Source organism: Necator americanus, chromosome III (assembly GCF_031761385.1).
Source record: "Necator americanus strain Aroian chromosome III, whole genome shotgun sequence".
NCBI classification, from domain to species: domain Eukaryota; kingdom Metazoa; phylum Nematoda; class Chromadorea; order Rhabditida; family Ancylostomatidae; genus Necator; species Necator americanus.
The window spans coordinates 4,365,901-4,392,304 of NC_087373.1; the positions used below are offsets into that span (position 1 = coordinate 4,365,901).

Consider the following 26,404-nt stretch of genomic DNA (forward strand, 5'->3'; position numbering starts at 1 on the left):
AATTTTCATCTTATCCAGAGGTGATAGGAGTTCCTTAGGAGCTTCCGGATGATCTTTGATTGAAACTGCAGCTGTAGGTAGGTGTGGGCAGTAAGAGAGCAATCATTTGGTTATAATAGCGATTATATGTAGTGTTCATAACGTCGGGAGTAAAATGCAGAAGTTCCAAGAAATCCAGGTGAATCCAGATCCAGAGAAAAAAATATCCAGATAATTACAGTGGCGATAATACTGTGGATTCTACTTTTATACATTGGTGTATATTCACCTCCAATAAACGAAGGATATTGGCTTGTTAGTATCAATAACTGGAACCCTATTACTGCCTTTAAAAATATCTTTCAATCCTATCCATACTATGATTTGAGAGGTACATTTTTTTAGTCTTTATTTTTTTTTCGGAACATTCTTTCTTATTAATAAGGTCAGGATGCTTACACATTGTCATCAGGACGATTGCAAAAATGTTCCATAATGTTGTAGATAGGATCAGGGTGTTTTCACACAGTGTTTCCAGGATGGAGATATTTCCATAGGTGCTGTAGGGAGGTGCCAGACTCCCCTCAAGTGAACCCACCCCCCCCCCCCCCTCTCCCCCCCACTGAAGTGAGTCTAACTCATTGAGTGTAGCTTAAAGGCATCACCCCACGAATCTGAGGTGGTACGGGCCCGAAAGATACGGCTACCGTTCTGGCGCGCTATTTTCTATAAGGATCGATTGGAGCGCGCCAGTAGTGTGCCCGAAGCCGTATCTTCCGGGCCGTTTTCTACGGCAATTAGGAAGAAATGAACGGAATCACCCTTCTCTCCATAATCTACGATCCCATATACGAATACTCCACCTGAAATCCGTACCACCTCAGATTGGTGGGGTGATCCTTGAAAGTGGAGGGCTCCTTTCGATAACCGTCCAAAAGTTAAGTGGTCCCTTCGCTGACCGCATAAAATGAGGGGTGTCGGAGCACCGGGTCAGGCTATCGGATCTATGGATGTGTTTTTATGTGTAGATGTGATCCACTGTAAACACTTTTCTGGTCTAGTATTACAATTACTATTAATTATTCATGTATTATTATTTTACTTGTTATTTATTATTATTTCATTCGTTACTTACTATTATTTTGAATTTTACATTTTTTTTTCTCGTATTCCACCCAATTTTTGTTAAATTTTACAGGAACTTCCGTCACTATGGGTACACTGTTTGCTTATAACGACGTCGTTTCACCTGGTTCCTCTATCATTGCACTTGCATTTGATAGTATTCGTTTCATTATTATAGCCACAATTATCGATTATATTGAATGGAGTTATCTTGGATCTAGTATGGCAGCTATATTCAGGAAGAAAGAATTGGTGAGATTAATTATTTGCAGTTACTGATTTTTCATTAGAATCAACTAGTAAACATTTGTTCCATTTAGGAACAATTGAAAAGTCAATCCGAAAGACATTCTTGGCATCAAGACGAAGTGGTACACGAAGAAAAAGCCGACATCGATGCGGCGGATGTGGCGAAAGTATGGGAGAGAAGCGGAGAACTTGCTGTATATCGCTTTGAAATTAGAGCATATCCAGGAGAGGTGAAATATGTTTCGGGACCCATTATATTAGATTTGTCCCATTATATTGTATAACCCATTATATTTGCCCTTAGGGAAAATGACATGATAGGAATAGAACCTTTTTCATCCAATATTATCAGCTCGGCTTGCTGACCTAGTGAAAACAAACCTAGTGAAATGGTGCTCTGTTGTGGTGGGACCTTAGTCGTTAGTTGGACAAATATTTCCAATACGGAGAACGAGTGGAAATGTATTTCCACTTCATGAATTTTCCATTGTATGATCTACTGACGAATTCTTATTGAAATTATTCTATAATGTTATATAGATTTTACACTATTTTGTTTATTATTTTATTTTTTTTATTATGCTATTGAAATAATAATAATAATAATAATAATAACGTTATCATTAAATTATTGATGCATCCAACCTATTTGTCCGCCAAAGCGTGTTTATCCACCTGGATAAATGATACTGGATACGGACTCAGAACGCTATGTCGTTGTTACGCTTAAGGGCATCATCCCAAGAATCTGGGTGGTGCCGGTTTCAGGTGGGTTATGCCTACACGGAGTCTTGGATTATTGAGAGAAAGGTGATCCTCTCCATTTCCTCCTAATTGCCGTAAAAAACAGCCCGGAAGAAACGGCTTCGAGCGTTCCGGCGCGCTATTTTCTATAACGAGTTCGATTGGAGCGCGCCACCCTTGTGCGGCGCCGCATCTTTCGGACCGTTTTTTACGGCAGTTAGGAAGAAATGGACGGAATCACTCTACTCTCCATAATCTACTACCCTGTAAAGGAACTCTCCACCTAAGATCCGCATCACCCCAGATTCGTGGAGTGATGCCTTTAACACATGCTCAACCTATCCTTAGTGACCCTATCCATAATTAAAGTTTCACTCAGTACGGTCGCTAATACCCGCTGAATTATCCATATTCGTGGTTCGTGGCTTGAGATCCATGGATAATTTACAGGATAGTATCAGTTCTATCTAATATACTTGCTGACGAATACCACTACAGGTTTCTGTTCTTCTCGGACATAGCGGAGCTGGAAAATCGACAGTTTGCAAGATGATTTGTGGGATTGTACGACCTACTCGAGGTTAGGAAAGTGTTAGAAAAAACATTACATTACCAGGAAAATCTATTTGTTTCCTTTGATTACAGGACAAATTAAAATTCTAAACAATGACCTATTTGTTTATAAATCTCTATGCCGTTCAAGAATAGGCTATTGTCCACAGAAAAATTTACTATACGATCGAATGACAGTAATGGAGCATTTATGGTTTTTTTATCTTCTGAAAAGACCCAAAGCTAAAAAAGCGAAACAAAAATGGAGAGCTGAAGCGGAGGTTTTAATTCAAAGTCTCGATATGGATAGTTTTAGAGATCAGGTGAGATGCGCTTCTAATTTTCGGAGTAAAAAGTTTATGAATAAGTCCATACAGTGCGCAACGTTGGTCATTTTTGTAGCGATTGCTTCAATTTTTATTGGGGATCAGTTCTCGCCCTAGCTAGAGTTATATACATCTCATTGCGAGAACTTTTATCATGAACAGTGCTTCGTACTGCCAGGGCTGTCAGAGCTATATTATCCTCACTTTTTTCGTACGAAAAAAATTTCATTCAAGGAATAGCAGAAGTAACTATACTAGCTGTACTAGCACTTTTTGAGAGGTTCGAAGGCGTTTGCATTTGAATTTACTACAGTGATTAAAAAGTACTAAGACTTTCCAATTAAAACAAAAAAAAAAGATATTATTTTCCAAATTTTATTTCATCTGCTTCAAAGTACTCTTATTCGGGAGTAATATATTTATACCAATGCTCCTTCAAATCTTCGAAACAATCTTTGTTTTGGTCGATTTCCGGGATGGCCATGAGCTCCTTAGATAACGTTTTTATCTGCTCAGTTCAAGAGGTTTTCTGAGCTCCGGGAACAGACGTCAAACGGAGCTAAATCAGGTGAAAAGGGCTGTTGTTCAACGATGGAATTTGTGGAATTGGTGGAATTTTTGTTGAAAAAGTTGCAAAGAACCAAAGACGTACGAGCATGGCTACGATAGGGAGGAGCCGAACCCTCCTTAGGTGAAAAGGGTCTAACTCATGGGGTGTAGCCCAAGTGATGGGGATCCCTTCGCCAACCGTCCAAAAGTGAAGAGGGTTGGAACACCGGGTAAGACTATTGTAGATACTGTAAGATGGCGCATTGGCGAATGAATTTTTGACGGTCTGACAGCCTGACGATCTTGTCAACGAATTTGAAACAGATGTCAGCAAAAGTAGTGCCAACAATAAGAATTTTTTCTATGTATTTGAATAAACCCGGGAGTTTTAAATTGAAAAGTCTTACTACCGTTTTGATCACGGTAGTATGAGGTTTATAGGCGAAAAATCTCTTTCAAGAAGATATTTACATATTTTCTTTTTTCGTGGAATGAAGAGAAAAATTACTTGATGGCACTGATTTAGCAGTCTCGAAAGCTATCAGAAGTAGAAAAAAGAAAACTGTGTATAGCAATAGCTTTTATCGGTGGAAGTCGTGTTGTTCTACTTGATGAACCAACAAATGGTATGGATCCACCGGCAATAGGATGCTTAGTTGAGCTAGTTCAACAACAGAAAGATCTCAGGTATGTGTTGGATTGATAAAGTTGTATTGTATAAATTCCTTCTATTTCTCAGCGCTTTTATTGTCCCTAATTCTGCCCTATTCCTTTTTTTACCATTCTTTTCTTTTATTTTATCTTCTTGAAGTCCAACGAGAAGTGAGCTGAGCTGATCCAGATACAATACAGTCCCATAACCTAGTTGTTACTGTTTTTCAAACTTCAGAACCTGCTTCGCCGAGATTGAAACCGTTTATCTTCGTGTAGTGCATTTGTTTACTTACTGGTAATATTTATCCAGTAGAGAATTGGTAAAAACGCTCGAATCCCCCTCTTCAAGGGCAAAAAAGGATTCCTTTAGTTTTTGAATGCCTAAAGGTTGAGATAAATGGGCGGGTGTAGTGTAGCGGCTAAAGGTTCCGCTTCCTGTACGGTCGATTGGAGGTTCGAATCCGTCTTAGTCCCCACCAAGCCTTTTATCCCTCCGGGGTCGATAAATTGGTACCAGACTTGTCTGGGAGGGTAAAAACACTGACTTGACACATCGGCTGGCCCCCGCAGGTCATTGTATGGGGTCAGGTTCATAGAACCACAAGGGATTTTGAATTGAATTGAACGAATTGGCGCGGATTCCAAGCGGATTGATTAACGCCAGACGGTTTATCCTCTATCCTTTTAAAAGTTGAGATAAATTCATATTTTTCGTGCTTGTCGCTTGGGTCCGAAGCGATTACAATCGTTTATGATATCCAATATCTTACTAACTCTTTCTAAAATTGAATTATTAAATAAATCCTCTCTTTTTTTTCTTGAAGGACGATAATGCTAACGACCGAACGCATGGAAGATGCGGAAGCAATGGGTCAGCAACTGTATGTGATGTATATGGGTCGTACTGTCTGCAGCGGTGATATCAATTTCGTGAAAAGCTCGTCAGTTTTTCTTTTCAATCTCAGATTAATTTTTAATGAGCTGTACATCATCAGGTTCTTAAATAATCCACTTTTAAATAATTTTTCTTTTCTTTTATATAACTTCCCTCCAATGGGCTTATGTGTGGTTTTATTGATTTCCAGCGAATATTGATTTTATTCTTCTGGAATTGGTGACATATTTTCGCAAGAGCGTTTTGATCCCTCTTTATAGCGACCTACTGAATGTGAGGAACCGAAGTAGATCAGAAAATAGGAGTACATTACTCAGTGAACTAAGAGTTTCATGGTTAAGTGGGGTCCGTTAGTGTTGAAAAACCGGTTAATCCTGGTTCAGGACTTAGGGCCAAGCTACAGGTAGGTCAAAATGACCTAAAGGGTCTGGTCCGGCTCAATTCCATCAGGCTTCAGGTGGTTTTGACCCGGTTGTAATTTTACTACCTCTGTATAATTTTTCCCAGGTGCTGCTATAAAATACACCAAATACATCCATCTCACTTCAAATTTTCGCTTGCTTTGGAACCTCGGCATCCTTCTGTTTGTTTTTTTTTTAATTAGTGTGCCTACGAATTTTTTTAGATGGAATCTTTATTGGCTTGGTGTTCCAGTAGTTCAGTAATAGTAATAATAATAATAATAATAATAATAGTAGCAATAATAGTAGTAGTAGTGATAATAATAGTGATAATAATAATAATAATAATAATAATAATAATAATAATGGTAATAATATTAATTATAACATTAATAATAATAATTGATAAATTTTAAAACGGTAACCCAAGATTGTATTATATTTGACGAAATATATGTGAGATTGGTCCAATCAATCCCTGTTTGGGCCTCTAAGGACGGTGAAAAGCCGTCAGGCAAATTGAAGGTCCCATCGAAAAGCCTCGTAGAAACCCTTATAGAAAATATCCATCTAAACAATGATATGTTATAAATAGTGAGCCACGGGAGGCAATGATCCATGAGATTCCCGACCTCGGCTGTCGACATGCCGGTATTGTCAGAACCCATGTGACCTAAGCTATTGTATCGATATCTGTCGCGTTCCCGGGTGCTAAGTTCCTAGGTCCAGTCCCGGAGGCTCATTGATGTGTGGGTCCCGTGAGAGACTGGCACTAGGACCCTAACACCCCTGGGAACAGCGATGTGTGCGGATCGTCGGGGCTAGAATTTATCCGCACGTGAACATGGTAGCTAGCCAGGGCTTGCGTTGGCATCGATGGTTCACGCTCTACCTCGCGGGTCACTTGCATGGAGGCCCTAAGGCTACCGCCTAACCTCACTGTACTTCCCCCTTACTCTGCCTTCATGCCAGCACGTACACTGTGTTCCGTCACTTGCGAGGCGCCTCTGGCCGCCGCCCCTCGGGCGTCCGCGGCCGGGCTCTTCGAGCCCTGTGGCAAACCCCATACACATGTGGCTTGCTCAGCCACTCCACTGTTGTCTCCGTATATTCAACCTTAGACTGTATTGACACTGAGTACTTACTCAGCCTTCATCCCAAACTACATAAATACACAACAATACAATGTGAAGAGGGCGGGGCCTAACCAGCCACTCACTACGGGCCCGGCAAGCACAAATCCCCGGACGTATGGGCAAAGTCTCGAACGTGGGAGCCTGCGCTCCACTACGCCGGACAGTCCCAGGGACGCCGGTTACCTCTCTATCGTGCAGCTTCTCCTCTCCTTTTGATTGATGGCATTGATCGAAAGAGCGCTGTTGTTCGTATTGATCGCGTCCGCTCCTCGAGCTCGTTCCGGTTACCGCTTGCCAGCTGACATGGTTGACAGAATGTATTCGAAACACGGAACGGCTCCTTTTATAGCGGCAGAAAAGTGGGCGGAGCGAAAATGCGCGCGCCACAGAAGAGAGCTGCGGGACCTTGTCGCGCCTGCGGCACGCGTCTTTTAGATGTTATGAAAGGAGTCGCGTTGAATCCGCGACAATATCATTTGGAATTTTTTTTTCCAGAGAAATGATGAGAAATAAGAGTACACAAAAAAAGCTCGTATTTGCTATTTTCAGACCTTGGATTCTTGTACTTCACTATTACATTTTTGTTTTTGAAGGTTTGCCACTGAGTACATGTTGACAATTACACCATCCGACGAAAATTTCGAGGAAACGGTAAAACGACTTGAAGAAGTAGGCCTTGATCTTGGCATCAGTTTGTGATTTTGGCGTTTTGGTTCATTGTAGTATTATAGGGTGTGAGAGCTATGGTTCCTGGAGCAAAAACACGTGCTAAAGAGGGAGATCAAATACGAATAGAGCTGCCAAAATTGCAAGAAAGGCTGTAAGTTGCTAATTTTCGTCCACAATAAAGTGCTAATTTTTTCTGATTTATTTATTGAATTCTAGTTTTCCTGAGATGTTTGTGAAGCTGGAAGAGGAGAAACAAATGAAATTTGTGAAAGATTATAATCTTACCTATGGAGTTCTGGAAGAAACATTCTTAAAGTGAGGGATTTAGAGGGAATTATAATTTGTTTACGGACAAAATCCCACGTGTTCTAACCTTGATTTTTTTGTGCTTGAAAAAAAAATACATTAGGACATGGTATTTTTTGTTATTTATATTTTTTAAAAGTATATTTTTTAGTTTATTTTTGATAAATTATCTTTAGAATGGGAGAAAAGACGGAAGTGGATCGCAGTGTAGAAATGGAACCGCTTGGAACTGAACCGCCTTCTTCGTTTAAAAGTTTTCTTACATTGTATTAATTAACGACGAAAAAATCCACTCTGATAATTTTTACGAATTTATAGGCTGTCTATGCATGTGCCGTTTCATTTTCTTGTTGTGGAAGAAAGTTTTGCTATCACTTTCGCATTTTCCTCTCATACTATCTCAGGTTTGATGATCCACGAGCGCTTTTATGAAATTCACTGGCTACGATACTATTTTTCCACTTTAGTTGCTGATTCCGATCTTTGTTTCGATATATCTTGGTTACGCATTACATTCAGATACAGAATTGCCTGGTGTCAGATGTAAGTCACAGTATATAAGAATTTTTTCATTAAAAATGATTAAGTAGAAAATTAGTTCCTTTGCGTTCATTCAGCAAGACTTTCATTCGCATCTATTTCAAGTGGACGATTCCTAATATTCAATCCATACAACGAAAGTGTTGTTTCAAGCTCGGCTATAAGGACTGTGAACAAATATCAGCATATAGAGGTAATATACAGTAGTACATGGAATTATGTACACAATTTTTTCCATGATCTCCAATCTTTCTTTGACCTCTCTTATTGGACTGTTAGCAAAATGAGTCGATAGTCGATGCCAACAACTTTCAACCATATGACCGCGACGCGTCTGCCTTACGTGCGCTCGTCTTCCGCGTGGAAGGGGTAAGATTCTGGCGTTGATTGTATACGACGTTGTTGTATCCCAGCAAATCTATTACACAGAGAAATCATGAAATCTTATATTTCAAATATTTCAACGTGTAAGCATTTGTGAGGGATAAAAATGTTCTAAGAATTTGGTTCTCCTAGTATCAAACTCGATCTCAACCTCTGCCACCACTATATGTCACTTCTTATTTCTCTTTTTCTTCAGTGTTTGTTCCGTTTGTCGGCGTAGTCCTTTCTTCTGTTTAGGTAGCGCCATTTCACGAGGTTATGTGCTTGATCAGGGTGAATGTCAAGCATAGATGCGATAGTCGGAGCCAGTGTTCCGATCCCTTTACTTGTGAATGGTTGGGGAAAGCATCCCTTCACTTTTGCAGGGTTCACGAAGGGGTCCTCATCACTTGAGCTGCACCGCATGAGCTAGACCCTTTCATCTGAGGAGGGTCCGGTTCCTCCCTCTCCCTCTATGATATCAAGTCGCTTCGTTTTGTGAATCGCAAGAGACCAGCGCTATTTCTGGAATCTTCCTGGTCTCTTGCCAGGTACATCTAGATCTATGCCAATTCTCGTTCTTCTCAGGTGGGGAGCCATAAGTGTCCTCGTTGCGGATGTGATCAAGACGAGTGATGACAATCGTACATCGCAGCATATTCATCTCCCTGAGTTCGAAACGACGTTCCATTTCTTGGTTCGCAGGCTGGCCCAAACCTGATGCGCTACACGCGGAATCACTGCTCGATATAACTTTGCCATGAGACGGTTAGGCATACTTCTTTTTCAGAGCACACCGGCGGTTGTTAGTCAGCCATGCAGTATTTACACGAATGTTGACGATGGCTGTCATCTCAGACGATAACTGAGATTTTTAAAAAACGTCGGTCTTCGAGAGGACAGTGCCAATCCTGGCCGTGCCAGTGTCGTTTACAATACTCGTCGTATACTGAGTGTTTTTGATGTTGAGACGTGCACCAAACCTGAGTTTGAGTCCAGTTCTTCTTTGTGTTGAGACGCCAACATGACGTCATTGCTATGCCTTTCCCTACCTCCAGGATGAAAACAGCAAACTAACTAATCTCAGCGACAGTTAGGGTTGAAAAGCAAATGCTGGATTCGGTACAGGACGTCTGTGATCAGGATTCCACGTCTTCACTTGGGATACGGGTACGAGATCTGCTGCTCTTTATTCGATTAAGTTAGCTATACCCGTGAGTAACTTCTGTGCCAAACCCTCAAAGAATCGATATTTCCCTCTCTATCACTAAGAAATCAATGATCTTTTCAGGTGCTGACCTTCAACGACAATAATATCGAATTACATTGGCCAAAGGATTGGCCATGGGTCGTCGGTGGATTGCTCATAACGAAGAAAGATGCGTATGGAGAGGTCTGTTCTTTTAGATTCTGTCATTTTTACTAAATAATAAGGGGCTACTTTGCGATTGGTCGACCCCCAGCAAAGTTAAGCTGTGAGCCTACCTATTCGCAATTCGCTTTCTCATGATGTACGGATAGGAGACTTGGGCACCACCACCATCTGCAGTGATGGAGAGTCTTGATTGCACGTAAAAGGAGCTGCTTAAACTACTACTTGGTTACTTTTGGCCTAGGGTATGCCACAATGAAGATCTTTACGCAGAAATTGATGTGGTTTACCGGCGGATGACACGTGGAAGATATCAACATCTTGCACCGCCATGGAAAATTTGTAGACAAAATCGTCAAACGATGATATCAGCTCGCCGATTAAGTCAAGTCAAAATAGGGGCGGATGTATACAACTGAAGTTCTACAAAGGCCGCATCACATCTCACCTGCGGACACACTTTTTTTAGACACAGACACTGCTTGACTCAGTTGAGTGCAGAGCATAAGTCAACTCCATCCGGTTGAATAATTTTGACAGCCACTGTATACAAGTTTATCAAGTTGGGACCTGCCTTAGATATTTCGATACACCCATTCTATTTCCAACCGTTTCGTTACTGACGGACATAGAAAGAAATCGGATCAGTATTATTGGGGATTTGTGCAAATACAATGTGACGGGTCCGAGCAGATTTTACGCTCTAAATACGCTGTAACAGCGGAACCTCTGTTCACCAGTTCAATGCTGTGTTTGTTACTGACTAAAATTGTGGATTGTCCAGATCATTGTTTTCTTCCCTCATTATATATTGATAATGATTAGTTACTGAAGCTAAACGATCAATATCGCTGAGAAGTAAGTAAAAAATGATAAAGTCACTGTCGTATCAATTCACTTGTGATGCGCCAACGCGTTTTACAGCACTTCGCAATCATTGAGGTTTTTCGAACGTGTGTTGGCCTATACAGTGCCTTTCATGGGGGCCAGCAGACCATCAAGTCAGTTTTTATGCTCCCAGACAGGACTGGTACCAATTTATCGACAGCGGAAAGACGAAAGGCTTGACTGCACTGGGACGGTTTCGAACCATCAACCATGTGGCTACAGCGGACCTCTAACCGACTTCGCCGCAACCGTCCCTGATCAATATCGCTATTCTTCATGATTCAGATGTTACTGGTTTAAAGGCAGCATAAGGAAGATGCGCGCGTGCACAAGTCTGGCGCGAAATAAATGGCATATGCTGGAATCAAAAAGAAATTTGTAGACAGTCACACACAAATTATCAACCAAATTACCGAAAAAATCTGAGCTTTGGAAGGAACTTACAGAAATTTGAGAGTTTTCTTCTTCCTGTCTCATCGTTTATTGCTGACATAAAAGTGAGACTTGGATAGGCAAATGCTATGTAGGAAATCTTAATAAAGAAGTTATCAGGACTGTATTCACGTATTTATAAGATAAGGTGAAAAAAATCTAAAAAAATCTAACAGCAAATTAACGCTGGATTAAAGGACCACCGTACGACCCCAAAGGAATCTGAGGTGGTACGGATTTCAGGTGGAGTATTCGTATACGGGATCGTAGATTATGGAGAGGGGGTGATTCCGTCCATTTCTTCCTAAATGCCGTAAAAAAATGGCGCGGAAGATGCGGCGCCGCACAAGGCCGGCGCGCTCCAATCGAGCTCGTCGTAGAAAATAGCGCGCCGGATCGCTCGAAGCCGTATCGTCCGGGGCGTTTTTTACGGCAATTAGGTAGAAATGGACGGAATCACACCTCTCTCCATAATCTACTATCCCGTATACGAATACTTCACCTGAAATCCGTACCACCTCAGATTCGTGGGGTGATGCGTTTAAAGAATTAGTTGTGAGCTTCCTTTCAAGCTAAAAAAGCACCTTGAAACAAAAGTATTAACAAGACTTTAAGCTCCATTTGATAGAGAATTCCTCTATTAACGGAATAAAGCTTTGTTCAAACATGCGGTTTTTCTGTTTCACCGAGTATTTGATCTGTGATCTACACCCACACGTGCGTAGTTGTGCTGAAGCGAAATTTCTTGATCGATTGATTGCCGGGCTTTGCTTCTTTTCCTCACTTAAGAACCGTGTATACAAGTTTGATTGTTACTTACTACTTGTTACTCATTTACTCTTACCTGTTAGTGGCCGTGCTTTTACTAAACGCTCTCAGGGATCTGAGTATACGTCCTGAGAGGGTGCGAGTTATATAAGCTGCACTGTTATATGACGCAAATTTCCTAAAGATAGCAAAATGGTGCTGTCGTGCAACACCATGTCAGATCCTATACCCTGAGGTGAAATGCCTGATGGAAAGCTGGAATCTTTGGCTACAAACAAACATTCTCGTCACTTATGCTTATGCATATATTTTGATTTCTTGAAATCCTTGTAGTCTACAACTCTACAACTCCATTACTTTATTTTATTGTGGATGTATTTTCTTTTTCGCTTTTATTTTCCTTTTCCCGATTCATCGGAAATATTATTTGGTTGAATAGCGCAATAGCACAATTTTGCAGCAATCTCAATCGACTCTATTGTTAGAACTGAGTGATATCCACACAAGTTAAAGTCAATGCTTATTTTAGGGCATCAACAATCTACGTATTGAATTCCTCTCTCCAAAGTATATTTCACATTCTGACCTACTCATGATCAATATTGCAACAGATTTTTTATTTGCTGGAGGTATTTGTTCCTGTTTTCAAGGTCCCATTCCGTTCAGTATCATTTGTTTCCTGTTTCATTTAAGGCAAACTAAATTTAAATATCGATTTTGAAATGAGACTAAGAGAGGATAAATTTGATCGAAGTAATTTCATTTTGGTTCCGTTCATTATGATGTTTATATGCATCTTGCTGACGTCATCCTTCACAATTATTCCTGCAGAAGAGCAAAGTTGTCATTTCAAACATCTGGTAAGCTCCACGGATTTTGTTCTTTTCTTTGAGGATCTTTATGGTCCACATAGCATTTAGATGTATTTTATATATGACCATCGTGATTCTGTAAGAACAGTAACCTTTTCAAATTTTCAAACCTAGAATTCTGTGAATCGTGAATTTTCAAGTCTGATGTGAATTCTTAGTTCTTTTAAATATGAACGTTGTCAATAAAACTTTAGAAATTGGTCAAATTTAGTCCTAAAAAATTCTGAAAATCGCGATCAAATTCTCTTTTTTTGCTCATCTTCTATGGTGTAATTGCAGCTGAATCATTGAAGAGCAAATAGCTGTTATAATTAAATATTATTATTTAATTACTACTTAAGTTGAAAAAACACCTGAAAGGACATTTAAGAATCCTCTTCTTTCGTTCTTTCAATTTTGTTGATGTTGTAAAAACCGAAACCAGTGGTCGTGTCCATAGTTGAGTTCGCTATAATTGATTGATCCCGGTGACGCGTTTTGACGTCCACGAAATTCGAAACATGTATCTTAGTTTGAATCAATGGATCTTACTAGCCTTCATTCAGGATGAACGTGGGGCAAAGATTTGCAATGACGATTACCCGAGAATATTTTGGTTAAATGTTACTATTACTTTTGTTTTTATTCTATTTCTAGATTTCTATACTTTTTATTTATTATTGCTTTTTTTACACACATATGTATATTCACTGCTATTTTTATTTTATTTTTTTTGAGGATATTTCCTAGTTTGACATCATAAAAATCGTATTTTGTTTAATTAAATGGAAGTGGGAGTCAAACGGCTCAAAAACTTTATTTTATAACAATTAATGTTAATGAATTACAGCAATTAACGACAGGATTATCCACATTCCTGTACTGGTTTGTTACGCTGTTATATGATATCGTTGTAATATTTGTCGTATGCTCTCTAATTTTTCTCATCCTCTTCCTCTATGGTCGCACCATTTCAGTCTTTTTCTTGTAAGTTATCTAAGTATTGAGGAACAAAATTTGTATTTGTATTGTAATTTGTATTTGTAATTTGTTTTATTCGTTGTGCTAAAGTGGAAAGGAAAGCAAGTGTTCAAGCAGATCGATTATTATGTACTGAAGCCTGGAATATTTTCAAATTTTTGGTTTAAGATTAATTTATGGACTAGATTCTTGGGCAAAATCTCCAATTCTTGCCGTGAATCTAGGTAATAGCTAGGAGTTGCGTGATTGGGGAACAAAAAAAAACGGGATTGAATAGGATGTGCCTTGTTGTCTCGGACGACTCGCGGCATGCCGGAACCGCTGCTTTCCACGCATCAAAATATTCTCCTTAAAGGCAACATACCAGAAAATTGACGATGTTAGGACCTCTTCACGAAAGGATAGGATCAGGAGGTGCAGATCACGAGTATAAGCTTGATTCCGTTCAATTCCTCGTAACCGTCCTCCTAAAAAATGGCGTCGGAAACGGTTTTCGAGTTCGAATTCCCCTACGAGGCACGTTAGAACGCGCCGCTTATGTATATGAGGCGTGTCAACAAGCGGACAAAAAGGTTCAGCAGTTCGTCCATGTAAAACCAATGAACAGGCTGCTAAGGAAGTCGGCGCGTGCCCAATCGGTGGCGCGTTATAAGACGCTTCGTAGGAAAATTTCAGCCGATTCTCACATATTTTTTCATGATGAGTAGAAGGAATGAAACGAAATTGCTCTCATACCCGTGATCTATAATACACCCTTAACTTCATCCTTTCGTGGAATTATCCCAGCATCGTCAATTTCGTTGCATGCTGCCTTAAATAATTTATGACAACACTAGTAATTACTTTGGTTCCTTCGATTTCTAATAACACAAGTAAAATGGGATGTTTTTTTTAATAGCATTGCACCTCTCAGTCAGTTTTAAAGTTTAGAATCCTAGAACATAATAATTTGTTTAAGGTGTTCATTTCATAGCTTCTTTTCTCGGATCATAAGAAGAAAACAGGCTTTCAGGCTTCTCATGGTTTTGTACTGTACTATATGTTTACCGTTGGCATACTTGGTATCGACATTGTTCAGTATGGCAGGCACTGCTTTTTTCCTCTTCGTCATCTTTCAATCGCTTGCATTTATCCCTCTTTTCCTCGCTGATGGCATCATACAACCACCGGTAAGGGGTCTTTTTTCAGTTTTTTTTCGTCTTAATAATTGTAGCGAATATTTTTGAAGTTTTTCTTCACTTCTGAAGTTGAGCTCATGATCACTGGCACAACGACGCTCTCTTAGTACGCCTTCTTTGGGTGTGGAAAAAAAGAAAACTGAAAAATATTGGAATGGAACTATTATGCCATGGGAAAAATATTGAATCATTCCGTAGATACGGACGAGAATTTGCTGTTTAAAAATAGCTCTGGAAGTAGTTTTCTTCTTGTTAAAAGTGGTGAAAAACGTGGTGCGTTTCATGTAAAAATCCTAGTAGAGAATTCGTCTCATTTAGCCGTAATGAGTAGCAGTCACCTCTGAGTTAGCCGAACCACCGAGAACATAATCACTCAGCATATTCTGCTACACCTTTCTGATGTTTTTATCAGTCTGAGGCGAACCTCCAACGTCTTCCACATCTCTTCTTGTTTGTTTCGAACATTTGTGGCGCTCAGAAACTTGTGTGCCAGACTAGTTTTTACGATCGTCCTATTTTTGTCGTTTTCCAAATTTTTGTGACCGTTTTGTCGAACTCCGTGAGGTTAAAGGCATCACCCCACGAATCTGAGGTGGTACGGATTTCAAGTGGAGTATTCGTATACGAGATCGAAGATTATGGATAGGTGGGTGATTCCGTCCATTTCTTCCTAATTGGCGTAAAAAACGGCCCGGAATATATGGCTTCGAGCGTTCGGGAGCGCTTTTTTCTACAACGAGTTCGATTGGAGCGCGCCAGCCTTGTGCACACGCCGCGTCTTCGCGCCATTTTTTTTACGGCATTTAGGAAGAAGTGGACGGAATCACCCCCTCTCCATAATCTACGATCCCGTATACGAATACTCCACCTGAAATCCGTACCACCTCAGATTCCTTTGGGTCCTTTAATCCAGCGTTAATTTGCTGTTAGATTTTTTTCACCTTATCTTATAAATACGTGAATACAGTTCTGATAGCTACTTTATTAAGATTTCCTACATAGCATTTGCCTATCCAAGTCTCACTTTTATGTCAGCAATAAACGATGAGACAGGAAGAAGAAAACTCTTAAATTTCTGTAAGTTCCTTCTCAAGCTCAGATTTTTTCGGTAATTTGGTTGATAATTTGTGTGTGACTGTCTACAAATTTCTTTTTGATTCCAGCATATGCCATTTATTTCATTGTACTCGCTAGTATCGGAGTGGTTTATTTATTTTTACTTGCTTTATATGAACTTCATTTACATACATCGATGATGCAATTGCTGAAACAGAAGAAGTTCTCGGAGGTTGGGAAATATTTGTCTCATAAGACGGTAAATGAAATTTAGCCCAGGTTCTCTGAAACATAATCGCTATACAGCCAGATGTCCTGCTCTGCTGGCTTTTCCACTATTACCAAGCTAGTACAGTGTAGCCCAAAGCTATCCTCTGGAGATGGCAGAGGAGAATTTCCGGAATTCTTCAGAATCCGAACATTTTTGGGTAGTTTCTGTGTTAAGTCCCTGGATGTGAAAAATGAGTTAAAAATAACGTTAAAGAAACGGTAATGTATGAACTACACCTTCCTCTGAGATTTGCTCTAGTTCCAGCTGTTACTTATGCAAACGTAACTCTTAGAGCGTTGAAATTCCTAAGTAAAGATCGGTTGTCTTGTGCTTAGGAAATCTAAGAGAGTATGTTTAAATATCGAAAGGTTTGTTTTTTTTATTTAAAAAAAGTAGTGGAAGTGTAGAATACCACATTGTTTATGGAATGAAGGTGAACATAGATGCTACCTCCTATTGCCGTTTATGTTTGCCATATATTTTTGTTTGACTGTTCCAGTTACACTTTCGCTATTGAAGTTATACCCATTCATGAAGATTCAGGATAAGACGCAAATACTATCATTGGTTTGCGTATAACTCGTCGTTTGTTCCACATAGGAGATTTGCTTCAATCGAAAGGGGTAATGTTAATCGCTGAGAGGAAAGAAATATCTCGTCATCTAAAAGCAGAAGTTCTATAAGATGACTGAGCTGCCACAATTAAGTTGGCTTACTTCTTGACATGGCAAGAGTTTCAAAATTACGTTATCATGAATTTGTGCTGGCATCCAATCCATGAATGAAAGCACTGGCACGTAAATCCATGATCTACAATTTCTAGAAGCAACTTGCGCAGTGCGCCGACCGACCTTTAGAGAGATCGATCACAAGAGATTTTAGACTTTGGTCATGTCCATCTTGGCGAGTCCATCCCAAGTTCGTCTAAACTATTAAAGAAGTCACAAACGCAACCTGCTGGAGAGTAATTGCGAGGTGTGCAACAGAAAACTACCCCTTACAGTTTTCGTTCGACTCTTCATAATCCGTTATTCTACAAACGAGCTTTCTTGCCCACCGTATCTAGCGGCAAGGTGATCATTGTTTCGATCTCCAATATACAAACACTATCATTAGTTTAGTGTATGACTCGTCGTTTGTTCCACATAGCAGATTTGCTTCAATCTGAGAGATCGCGATCCTTCGTCCATTTCTCTCAGGTTTAGCATCCAATTAGGAGGTAACAGAACCTGAACGTACGCTTAGCGTGTTGCAGGCTTCTCCATACGAAAATTCACAAAACGACAGATTCATATGGGCTCACACACATTCAGCAGATTTGCTCGTATTGTCTTGCTAATAGAGCTCATCGCATGCATTCGAACATTCAATTATTCGAGCGAAATTCCGAAATAATGTTTGAATTTATTCGAAAACGGTGCTTTTATAAGTCGAACTATCGAGAAAATAGAATCCTTCAGAAAGGCAAGATTTGGAATAATTCCAAAGGAAGTATCCGAATAACGGTATTTTCCGCTAAAAGAATTGTGTGTATCAGAACACGTTGATGCTATCTCCTGCTGCCGTTTATGTTTGCCACATATTTTGGTTTGACTTGCAGTTACACCTTCGCTATTCAAGTTGTTCCCATTTATGAAGGTTCAGGATAAAACGCAAATACTATCATTAGTTTAGTGTATGACTCGTCGTTTGTTCCCCATAGGAGATTTGCTCACGGCCTACCTCGGTGGATCACTATACCTAGAGGTCCTAAGCTACCGCTGCACTCTATGTGCTTTGCCCATATCTTGGTTTCTTGCCTGCCTGCCTTGCGTTCGAGCTGCATAGAGCTCTTTGGGATATATGCATAGCACCTCCTTGTGGCACACGTGTACTCGACTAGAAACAGTATAATTACTCAGTCTCCATCACCGCTCTATATGTACACTACAATAAAACTGGGCAGGGACTAACCAGGCACTCGCTACGGCAAAAATCACCAGACGTATGGGCAGAGTCTGGGCAGGGGATATCCGCGCTGCCGGTCAATCCCAGGAACGTCGGTTACTTCCAGCTAGCAACAGGTTCTCCTCTTCATTTTGGGCTGGTGACGCTGCTCGAGAGTTCCGTTGATTTTCTTGAATGATCCCATTCACTCCTCAGTGCCCGCTCCATTCGAGTGTTTGATAGAATCAATTTCGAAATACGGAGCAGCGGCTTCTATAGAGCGGGAAGTGGGCGGAGCAAAAGGCATGAACAATGGAGGTGCGTTGCAGGACCATTTGGCTCCCGTGCCGTGTGACCTTTAAATTAAGTATTAAGAGTAGCCTGAAATCCGCAACAGAACCAATGAAATTGATATTAATTACGAGCTGTAGCTGAACAATCTATTTTTCTAGAAGTTTGATGTTCCATATGGTAACGATGTACTCGCTGAAAAGGCTCGTGTATCCAGGCCAGGTGGAAATGAAGTTGTTTTAGTGAAGGTGAGTAGAACTTTTGTTCAATATTAGTCGTTATATATCCACTTGTTTACGTATGCATGGATATTCTCGAAAAACTCTTTTAAAACTATGTCTGAACTTGCGGCTAACATCCCAGTTATTGCGAATAGAAACACTTGAACCCTGATTTCAGCGTATCATGAAAATGACATAATACGGAAACCCCAACTAACTCAGAGTTCGGATTGTAGACTACGGAACCCAGAGTGGTTCAGATCAACATCCCCTAATTGTCGTAAAAAAAAATGGCGTTTTAGACGGAGTTCCTTCCTACGAGGTAAGTTGGAACGCACTTCCCTCCACCCGCGCCTCGTCCATGTGGGAGCGATCGAGCATCAGTTACGCATCCTCGCCAGCCTATTCAAACCACTGAAATGGCTACTGAGGGGACTGAAACGTGTATAAGGGGACGTGTTCTAACGTCTCTCGTAGGAACGAACGCCGTCCCCAAGCTGTACTTTTTGACGATTATTGGATATTGAGCGGAGCTCGGATTCCGTAATCTACAATCCGATTTCAATAGTTTTCGTACTAACGTCAATTTTGTAGTCACCGCCTTCAAAAAACAAGGGGACTGCTAATTCCTTGCTAATCGATAGTTAGGGAAGTTCAGGAACTCGCTATTGATCTGAGGTCAAAGTTATTTAGGGATTATTTTATGGCAATTCCTCATTCGCCAGTCTAAACTATCTTTAAATAAGAACTTTTAACCACGCCTTCCTCCCAAAGAAATAGTGACAGATCTAACTCAAATTATTTTGATAGAATGAGGGTGCCCTCAGAGCTTTCTTGTGCTCATTTCATTGAGAGAATACAACGATTGAAGTATAAAAAGAAAACGGTGGCAATAAGTTTTATCTACAATCTCGATACGCAGCACTCTATTCATCTCAGTGCCAAACAATGTAGAAGCTTCTCCTCTGAGGATATGCGGATTTGTTATAGGGGTTCTATTGGGTTTACTTGTGAGTTTATTTGATCTCACTGCTTGAGTATATGCTAGTACTCGGGTGGCTATGCTTCAGTATGGTCTCTACGCTTAGCCGATCCTTGATACTTTATCACTCATCTCTTATTATCTGCTGAGTTTGTGTCTAATATATTGTCCTTGGGAAGATAACTGCGATAGAAATACGGTCAGTGTTCTTAGCAACTTACTTTTTCCGGCTGCGCTACCGGTAAGGAGAGTTCAGGCGGAATCTCAGCGAATGCTTCCGAGATATAACGTGCCCCCTAGATATGCCCGGGGTTATGCGAAAATATCTTGACACTAAGTGCGATAGGGAGAAGCCGGACCCTCCGCAGGTGAAGGGATAGTGCTCATAGGGTGCAGCTGAAGTGGTGAGGATCTGTTCGCCAGCCCTCTAAAAGTGAAGGGGATTCCTTCGCCAACCGTTCAGAAGTGAAGGGGGGAGGGTCCCTTCGCTACCTTAACGAGGTCACGCCTCAGTCGTAAATGGAGACGTAGACAACCGTTCTAGATGCTTTTCTGGACATAGAGGCGCAAAGAACTGCAAAGTTGTAAAGAAATATGTAAGGAAGATTGATTTAAGTTGTCGAAATTACCGAATAAATAGGAGAACAATGTATTTAAAAGTATATGTCAGTTTGTGCGGTGTTCTAATGAGAGAACGGGAGGGAGTTTTTTATAGGCAGGAAGTATAGACATCTTGTCAAAAGAACTCTTTTTCTTACACGAGGTCAGTGATGCAGAAGGTTCTTGTGTCCGGAAGTAAATTAAGCTACAAGAAAGTTTGAGACTTACAGGATAACATAATCCTCATTTCCGTTACTTTTGAAAGCTAGTGTTCCCTGTTCTTGCGAAAATCTTCATATGCCTAATTTGAGGCTATTAGATGCATCTTTCTTTCTTATTTTTCGTGAGGATTTCTCTTATTTCTGCCACGTGTACAAATTTGATGTCACCTTGGATGAGTCTGATTCTCCAAAACAAGTTAGTAGCTCGTGATTTATATCCTCAGCCGGCGCGTTATTAACGGAAGGTAAACAGGGCCAGCTATTTAGGTGCCAACGAAGGTGAATTTCTTCAGGATACGCGTAATCGCTATTCGTCTGCCCAGGCATTCTTGAAAATCCGCCGGCATCCTCTTTACGCGTAGGCACGCTACCCAATACCACTTGTTAGATTTCTTAACGCAAACTTGTTGAACTTGAACGGTGCTTCGTTGCGGGACCTAGTGTTTTTCGGACAAACTTATCCCCATTACTAAAGTAATTGGATGTTTATGCGGAGTGGTGCATCAATTTGTGAACAAATTTCTATTGAGCAGTAATATAACGAATCCAATCCTATTCATCTGTCAAGGTACGTTTATCCAGTTGGATAAGTGATAGGGGTCCAGGATATGCATAATCACATCAATATATATATATACATATGTATAGGATCATAGTCAATTCTAGAATTTTCAGGATCTTGGAAAATATCATAACAAAACGTTCGTGCTAAAAAATATGACATTCGCATTGGAAAAAGGAGATTCGTTTGGTCTGATTGGTGTGAGTGGCTCCGGAAAATCGGTAGCATTCAAGTTGATATCTGGTGTTGATCGTCCTTCGTGCGGGAAGGTATTAATACATGGAAAAGCACCGTATCAGACATCAGTAAGTGAAGAAATGAAAATTTCCAATAGGTGATACATGCATTCCCCTCAGTGCTGGAAGCAGATATGCTTCATCAAACTTCAGAATTAGCCGTGACATTGAATTTCTGTCATTTATTTTCACAATTAACGTGTATTCGTATATTTTTAGTTGGGATTCTGTGGATCGTATGACTCACTTTATCCGCGATTGACATGTCGTCAGAATGTAATAATTATCGCCGGAATGCTTGGTAGGTCACAACCACAGTTACAGCCGTAGGAGGTCGTACCCACATGTTTATTCGGACCACAGCGCACCTTTTGCTGAAGCGGGTGGAGAGAAAAGGGGGTGGCAGAGGAACCAGGCGTACCAAACAGAGAGGTTGCGCTGTGTGGCGGGCGCGTCGCGGTCACCTTTGTAAACATGGGCACTAGCGGCTTTATATGAGGTATTGTACTTGCGTGAATCTACTACTTTTTATTAAGGATACCGTGGTGTTCGTCAAAAAGCTGATAAGCTTATCGGTTTTGTCGGTCTTCGATTGCACGGTGGAAAATATGTAGCCGACTGCAGGTTTGATCGATTGAAATAATTTATATGTAAAGGGGAAAAATGGTCAGGCGGGTTGTGTCAATAGGTTTTTGTCTACCAATAATAGAAAAAAAAACTTGAAAAAATCAGTAATACAGTGTAAACATGTTAGGTGAAGAATAGCTAGTAAATTGATTTATAATTTTCGTTAAAGAGTTATTCAAATGCTGTATTGGTGGAGTATGAAGTATAAACTTCATTCTAAATGATATTTATTTTAATTCTTTTCATATAGCACGTTCTAATTATGGTTAAAATGAATGAAGCATTATACGTAATTCATCTGACGGTGTCGCGTACGAGACGCGACTTTTTTACATTCCATATAAAGGGTCCGTTGGAGCGGGCATAACAAGGTACTGCAGCGTTCCCACATTGCGCGCGCTTTACGCCCCGCCCATTTTCACCTCTGTAAAAGTAGTTCTTATTTCGTCATTCATTCGACTCATTGTTGGGTCAGTGGGCGGAAAGAGGAAGGAGAGCGGAAATTAGCCAAACGAACAACAGGCGCAACTCTCGAGCAGTATAATAAGCCAGAGGAGGAGCTGCTGGGAGCTCGAAGTAATCGATATTTCCGATACTGTCCGGCGGAGTGGAGCACACGCTCCTGCGTCCAGACTTTGCTCATACGTCCGGGGATTTGCACTTGCTTGGACCGTAGTGAAACGCTGGTTAGACCGCGCCTCTTTTATATTGTAGCATATATATATATATATATATATATATATATATATGTGTAGATTGGGATGAAGACTGAGTACCGTACTGCATATAGTACACAATGAGTGAATGAGTGAATACTCATCGTGTACTGTATGCAGTCGAGTACTCAGAGCCACAGAAAAGTTGCGAAGCAGTCCATATGTATAGCAATGTATGCGTGTATTGTGAAGCGGCTCAAGTAGTCCGGCTGCGAGCGCGTGCGAGTCGGCGGGCACAAGTGCCAGAGAAAAGTGTACGAGCCGGACAGAGGCCAGAGTAAGGGTAAAAAACAGGGAAGTATGGCGGTAGCCTTAGGGCCTCCCAGTAAGTGTCCTAGCGAGGCAAAGCGTGAACCATCGTTGCAAGTCTAGTGGCCACCGTTTTCTCGTGCGAATAAACTAACCCCGACTATCCGCACACATCGTTTTTCTGAGGTGTTAGGATCTCAGTACCAGTTCCTCACGGGACGCACATCAATGAGCCTCCAGAACTGGACCTGGGAGACTAGCATCCGGAGACGGGACAGTATTAGGAAGTCACCAGTTTCTATTACCGATTCTGAAACGTTTTGATTCTTGGAAGAGCGTTCAATTTGACTTTGACGAGCTTCCGCACTCTTCGATCATTTCTTTGTATTGCGTTGAATTCGCTAAAGTTTAGTTTAAAAATCCTTTGAGTTATTAATCTTTCAGCGAAAGCCAGAAAAGGCGTATCACTGTTGCACTGGCGTTGATGACTCGAGCACAATTAATTGTAATGGATGAGCCAACTAAAGGAGTCGACCCGGTTGTTAGTGAAGTTCTTTCTCATTTTTTTTATCATCCTGCAGCGATTCACTGAATAGTTAAAAAAAGAACAATGATAAGATGGGTAAGGATAGAGAGATGGTTTTTCTTCCAAAAAAAAAGAAAGAAAAGTGATGGGAATGGAAAGTAACCAGTAGTACAACTGCTGGATGTCACGATCATAGATTCTATATTATTGGCACAAGTTCTGGCGATAATCGCGCATAGTCGCAGCTAAGTGCATTGCTTGCGTTCGAAATATTTCTCGTTGAAAGGTTAAATGGGATAGAAGGCAAAATTATCGGCCTTTTCATAACCTTTTCTTTTTTCCAATCGCCTTATCCAACAAACTTAGTGCACTAATGCTTCGTTGCGAGACCAGATCATTCGCTCAATCAACATTTCCTAAAACAAGCGTGTATGTATTTCTGCTGCGTGATGCGTTTGTCCGTCGGTAAAGTTCTATTGGATAGCATTATGTTCGAACTTAAAGGAATCATCCCACGAATCTGGAGTGGTACAGATTTCCGGTGGAGTATTCGTATATTCGTACGGGGTCGTAGATTATGGAGAGTAGGGTGATTCCGTTGATTTCTTCTTAACTGCCGTAGAAAACGGCCCGGAAGATACGGCTTCAAGCGTTCTGGCGCACCATTTTCTACAAGTTCGATTGGAGCGTGGCAGCCCCGTGCGGCGCCGCATACGGCAATTAGGAACGAATGGACGGAATCACATCCGTCTCCATAATCTACTCTCCCGTATACGAATACTCCACCTGAAATCAATACCACCTCAAATTCGTGGGTGATGTCTTTAAGGTTCTTGATTGTCTTTCTCCAGAAGGAGCAGTGGTAATGGATGGATCCAGTTGTTGATTGAGCACGTCTCGGTGCATTATTACTTACTTAGATGACCCATCTTCACTGGACGTACGGGTCCCATCATCTTTCCCACTCGTTTCGTTTTCTCGCCATTGTCATCCAAGATGTTCTCAAACTTTGCGAGTAACGTTGACAATGTCCTCGACCCCTTTCTCCAGTTCCAACTACAGATCCACATCCAGATCCAGCTCCAGCACTCACATGGTCCATCCGTGTAGCGAACGCATCACCCAGTCTCGTTGGCGGCCCCCCCTCCCTCGATGGTGTTAAGCATCTGTTGGGATCCACTCTTGCGTTCTTTTCTAGGAGGTGTACTGGTAATGATGGAGAATTAAATCTCAATAAATAAAACACATCAATCGCCTGAAGATTTCGAGGCTCTTTGGAAAAATGATAATTTAAGCTTCTAAGAAGAAGCATTTTCTTTGTTCTTTACAGTACACACTAATCATTTAAGGCTCGCCGTGATATTTGGAAACTAATCAGAACCACACATCTCAATGATCGAATACTACTGTTCACCTCATCGTCACTTGAAGAATGTGAAATGCTTGGATCACGTTATGGTGTACTGTATAAAGGCCGATTCATATCAACGGGAACTACGGACGTGTTAAGAGGACAGTGAGTGATGATCTGACGGTTGTGCTCTTCTTTTTCCCCAAAAATGTGTAAATTTTTCTAATACGAGCATAATTTCCAGTCATTCACGATTCTGTGTACTTCATATGGAATTGACTGATGTTAAACGAAAACAGAAGGTTGGAATGATTTTTTACGATCATTCAGTTTAAATAGCGTAGTTAATTTTTTTAAAATCAATTGCTAGTTACTATTTTTTTATCGTTGCTATTATTTGCTATCATGTTATATTTATTACTATATTATATTTATTGTTATATTAAGTTTTTTTTTTAAATAAATTAATTTGAAATAATTTTAAATAATAATTTTAAATAAATTTAAATTAAAAAATAACAATTACCACGTTCTATTTGTTTATAATTTACTTGATTTATTATTTTATTTTGGTTGGTGTGTATCTCGAATTTTATTAAGGTCCTCGATACCGTACATGATATCTTTCCAAATTCAAATCAGGTACCTGTCCCTGAGAGTACAAAACCGCTTCTGAAATGGCGTGTAAGTTGGTTTTTCCTGCTATTTTTTTAGAGTTCTCTTAGTTTTCGCATGAAGTAGCGATAAATTCTTGTCGATTGGCGCGACATCCGGCAGGTTCTGGCACGGGTTTATACTTAGCATGTGAATTAGAGTCAGCTGACGTTACCAACAATTTTGGTTGCCGTCAGATAGCTTAGATAGTGGTGTTTAACACCATTACACCAAAAGGTCTAAGTATACTTTAGAAGAATTTCTGGAATATTTCGATTTTTTTGTTTTTTTTTTTCAAAATTTTTCTGGGACAGTAGCGTCTACGATTATTAATGACAACCTTTCGGGGTCTTGAATTGAACGACACTTTTATAGGGAAACTCGATTTTTTTAGATATGAAAATTCGGGATTTTTTTCCCGTGAAATCGTGATTGATATGGAATGAAAACCACTAATTTTTTTTCTTCTAGATTCCAATGTCCGAAACGGAATCATTATCCGTATTCTTCCGTAAAACACAACAATTGGCAAGTTTTATCCCGGCAAAAGATATTCGTCTTACACAAGCAACGTACGATGATGCACTTATCACTCTTAGCGATAAATTTAGTAATCTTCAAAAACGAGCATCAGAAAAAGAATTAGTAAATCAATTGTTAACAGTAATTGGATAGTAGTCGGAATAATCCGTCAATGTTATTTTATTTTCCCATTGCGACAACGAAAAAAATATATATCGATTGCCAGATTCGAAATATAAATCGTTTTTTGTTCAATTGTGTAATTGTAACAGTAGTGAAATTGTTTATATTTAGTATGTTTCTGAGAAAAATCCTGAATAACGACGTGAACATCATTTTGAGTGAATTTTTCGGGGATTTCCCCGCGACTTTTCGAACCTGGAAAAGAACTGTGGATAGATATAGGTGGTTTCATTATAAAGTGTAGGGGACCAC

The 26,404-nt window shown here is 40.3% G+C and overlaps 1 protein-coding gene across 3 annotated transcripts in view; it reads left to right on the forward strand.

Annotated features, from left to right (window-relative positions):
• RB195_008594 (uncharacterized protein) overlaps window positions 1-26,122 on the forward strand; it is a gene marked incomplete at both ends in the record, with an annotated part of 41,154 nt that extends 15,032 nt beyond the window's left edge. For all 3 annotated transcript variants that reach the window (XM_064195164.1, XM_064195163.1, XM_064195165.1), the window contains 30 exons: window positions 221-370; window positions 1,178-1,356; window positions 1,425-1,583; window positions 2,596-2,677; window positions 2,743-2,972; window positions 4,051-4,211; window positions 5,003-5,119; window positions 7,204-7,279; window positions 7,342-7,430; window positions 7,496-7,594; window positions 7,762-7,838; window positions 7,904-7,989; window positions 8,053-8,128; window positions 8,203-8,318; window positions 9,780-9,881; window positions 12,478-12,577; window positions 12,642-12,808; window positions 13,650-13,786; window positions 14,793-14,949; window positions 15,948-16,035; window positions 16,122-16,246; window positions 18,664-18,750; window positions 21,202-21,393; window positions 21,544-21,625; window positions 21,861-21,948; window positions 23,361-23,457; window positions 24,792-24,958; window positions 25,038-25,095; window positions 25,394-25,477; window positions 25,919-26,122. In XM_064195164.1, coding sequence (XP_064046308.1) covers window positions 221-370; window positions 1,178-1,356; window positions 1,425-1,583; window positions 2,596-2,677; window positions 2,743-2,972; window positions 4,051-4,211; window positions 5,003-5,119; window positions 7,204-7,279; window positions 7,342-7,430; window positions 7,496-7,594; window positions 7,762-7,838; window positions 7,904-7,989; window positions 8,053-8,128; window positions 8,203-8,318; window positions 9,780-9,881; window positions 12,478-12,577; window positions 12,642-12,808; window positions 13,650-13,786; window positions 14,793-14,949; window positions 15,948-16,035; window positions 16,122-16,246; window positions 18,664-18,750; window positions 21,202-21,393; window positions 21,544-21,625; window positions 21,861-21,948; window positions 23,361-23,457; window positions 24,792-24,958; window positions 25,038-25,095; window positions 25,394-25,477; window positions 25,919-26,122 — 3,632 coding nt within the window. The remainder of the gene's footprint in view (window positions 1-220; window positions 371-1,177; window positions 1,357-1,424; window positions 1,584-2,595; window positions 2,678-2,742; window positions 2,973-4,050; window positions 4,212-5,002; window positions 5,120-7,203; window positions 7,280-7,341; window positions 7,431-7,495; window positions 7,595-7,761; window positions 7,839-7,903; window positions 7,990-8,052; window positions 8,129-8,202; window positions 8,319-9,779; window positions 9,882-12,477; window positions 12,578-12,641; window positions 12,809-13,649; window positions 13,787-14,792; window positions 14,950-15,947; window positions 16,036-16,121; window positions 16,247-18,663; window positions 18,751-21,201; window positions 21,394-21,543; window positions 21,626-21,860; window positions 21,949-23,360; window positions 23,458-24,791; window positions 24,959-25,037; window positions 25,096-25,393; window positions 25,478-25,918) is intronic.
• Window positions 26,123-26,404: the final 282 nt, after the last annotated feature.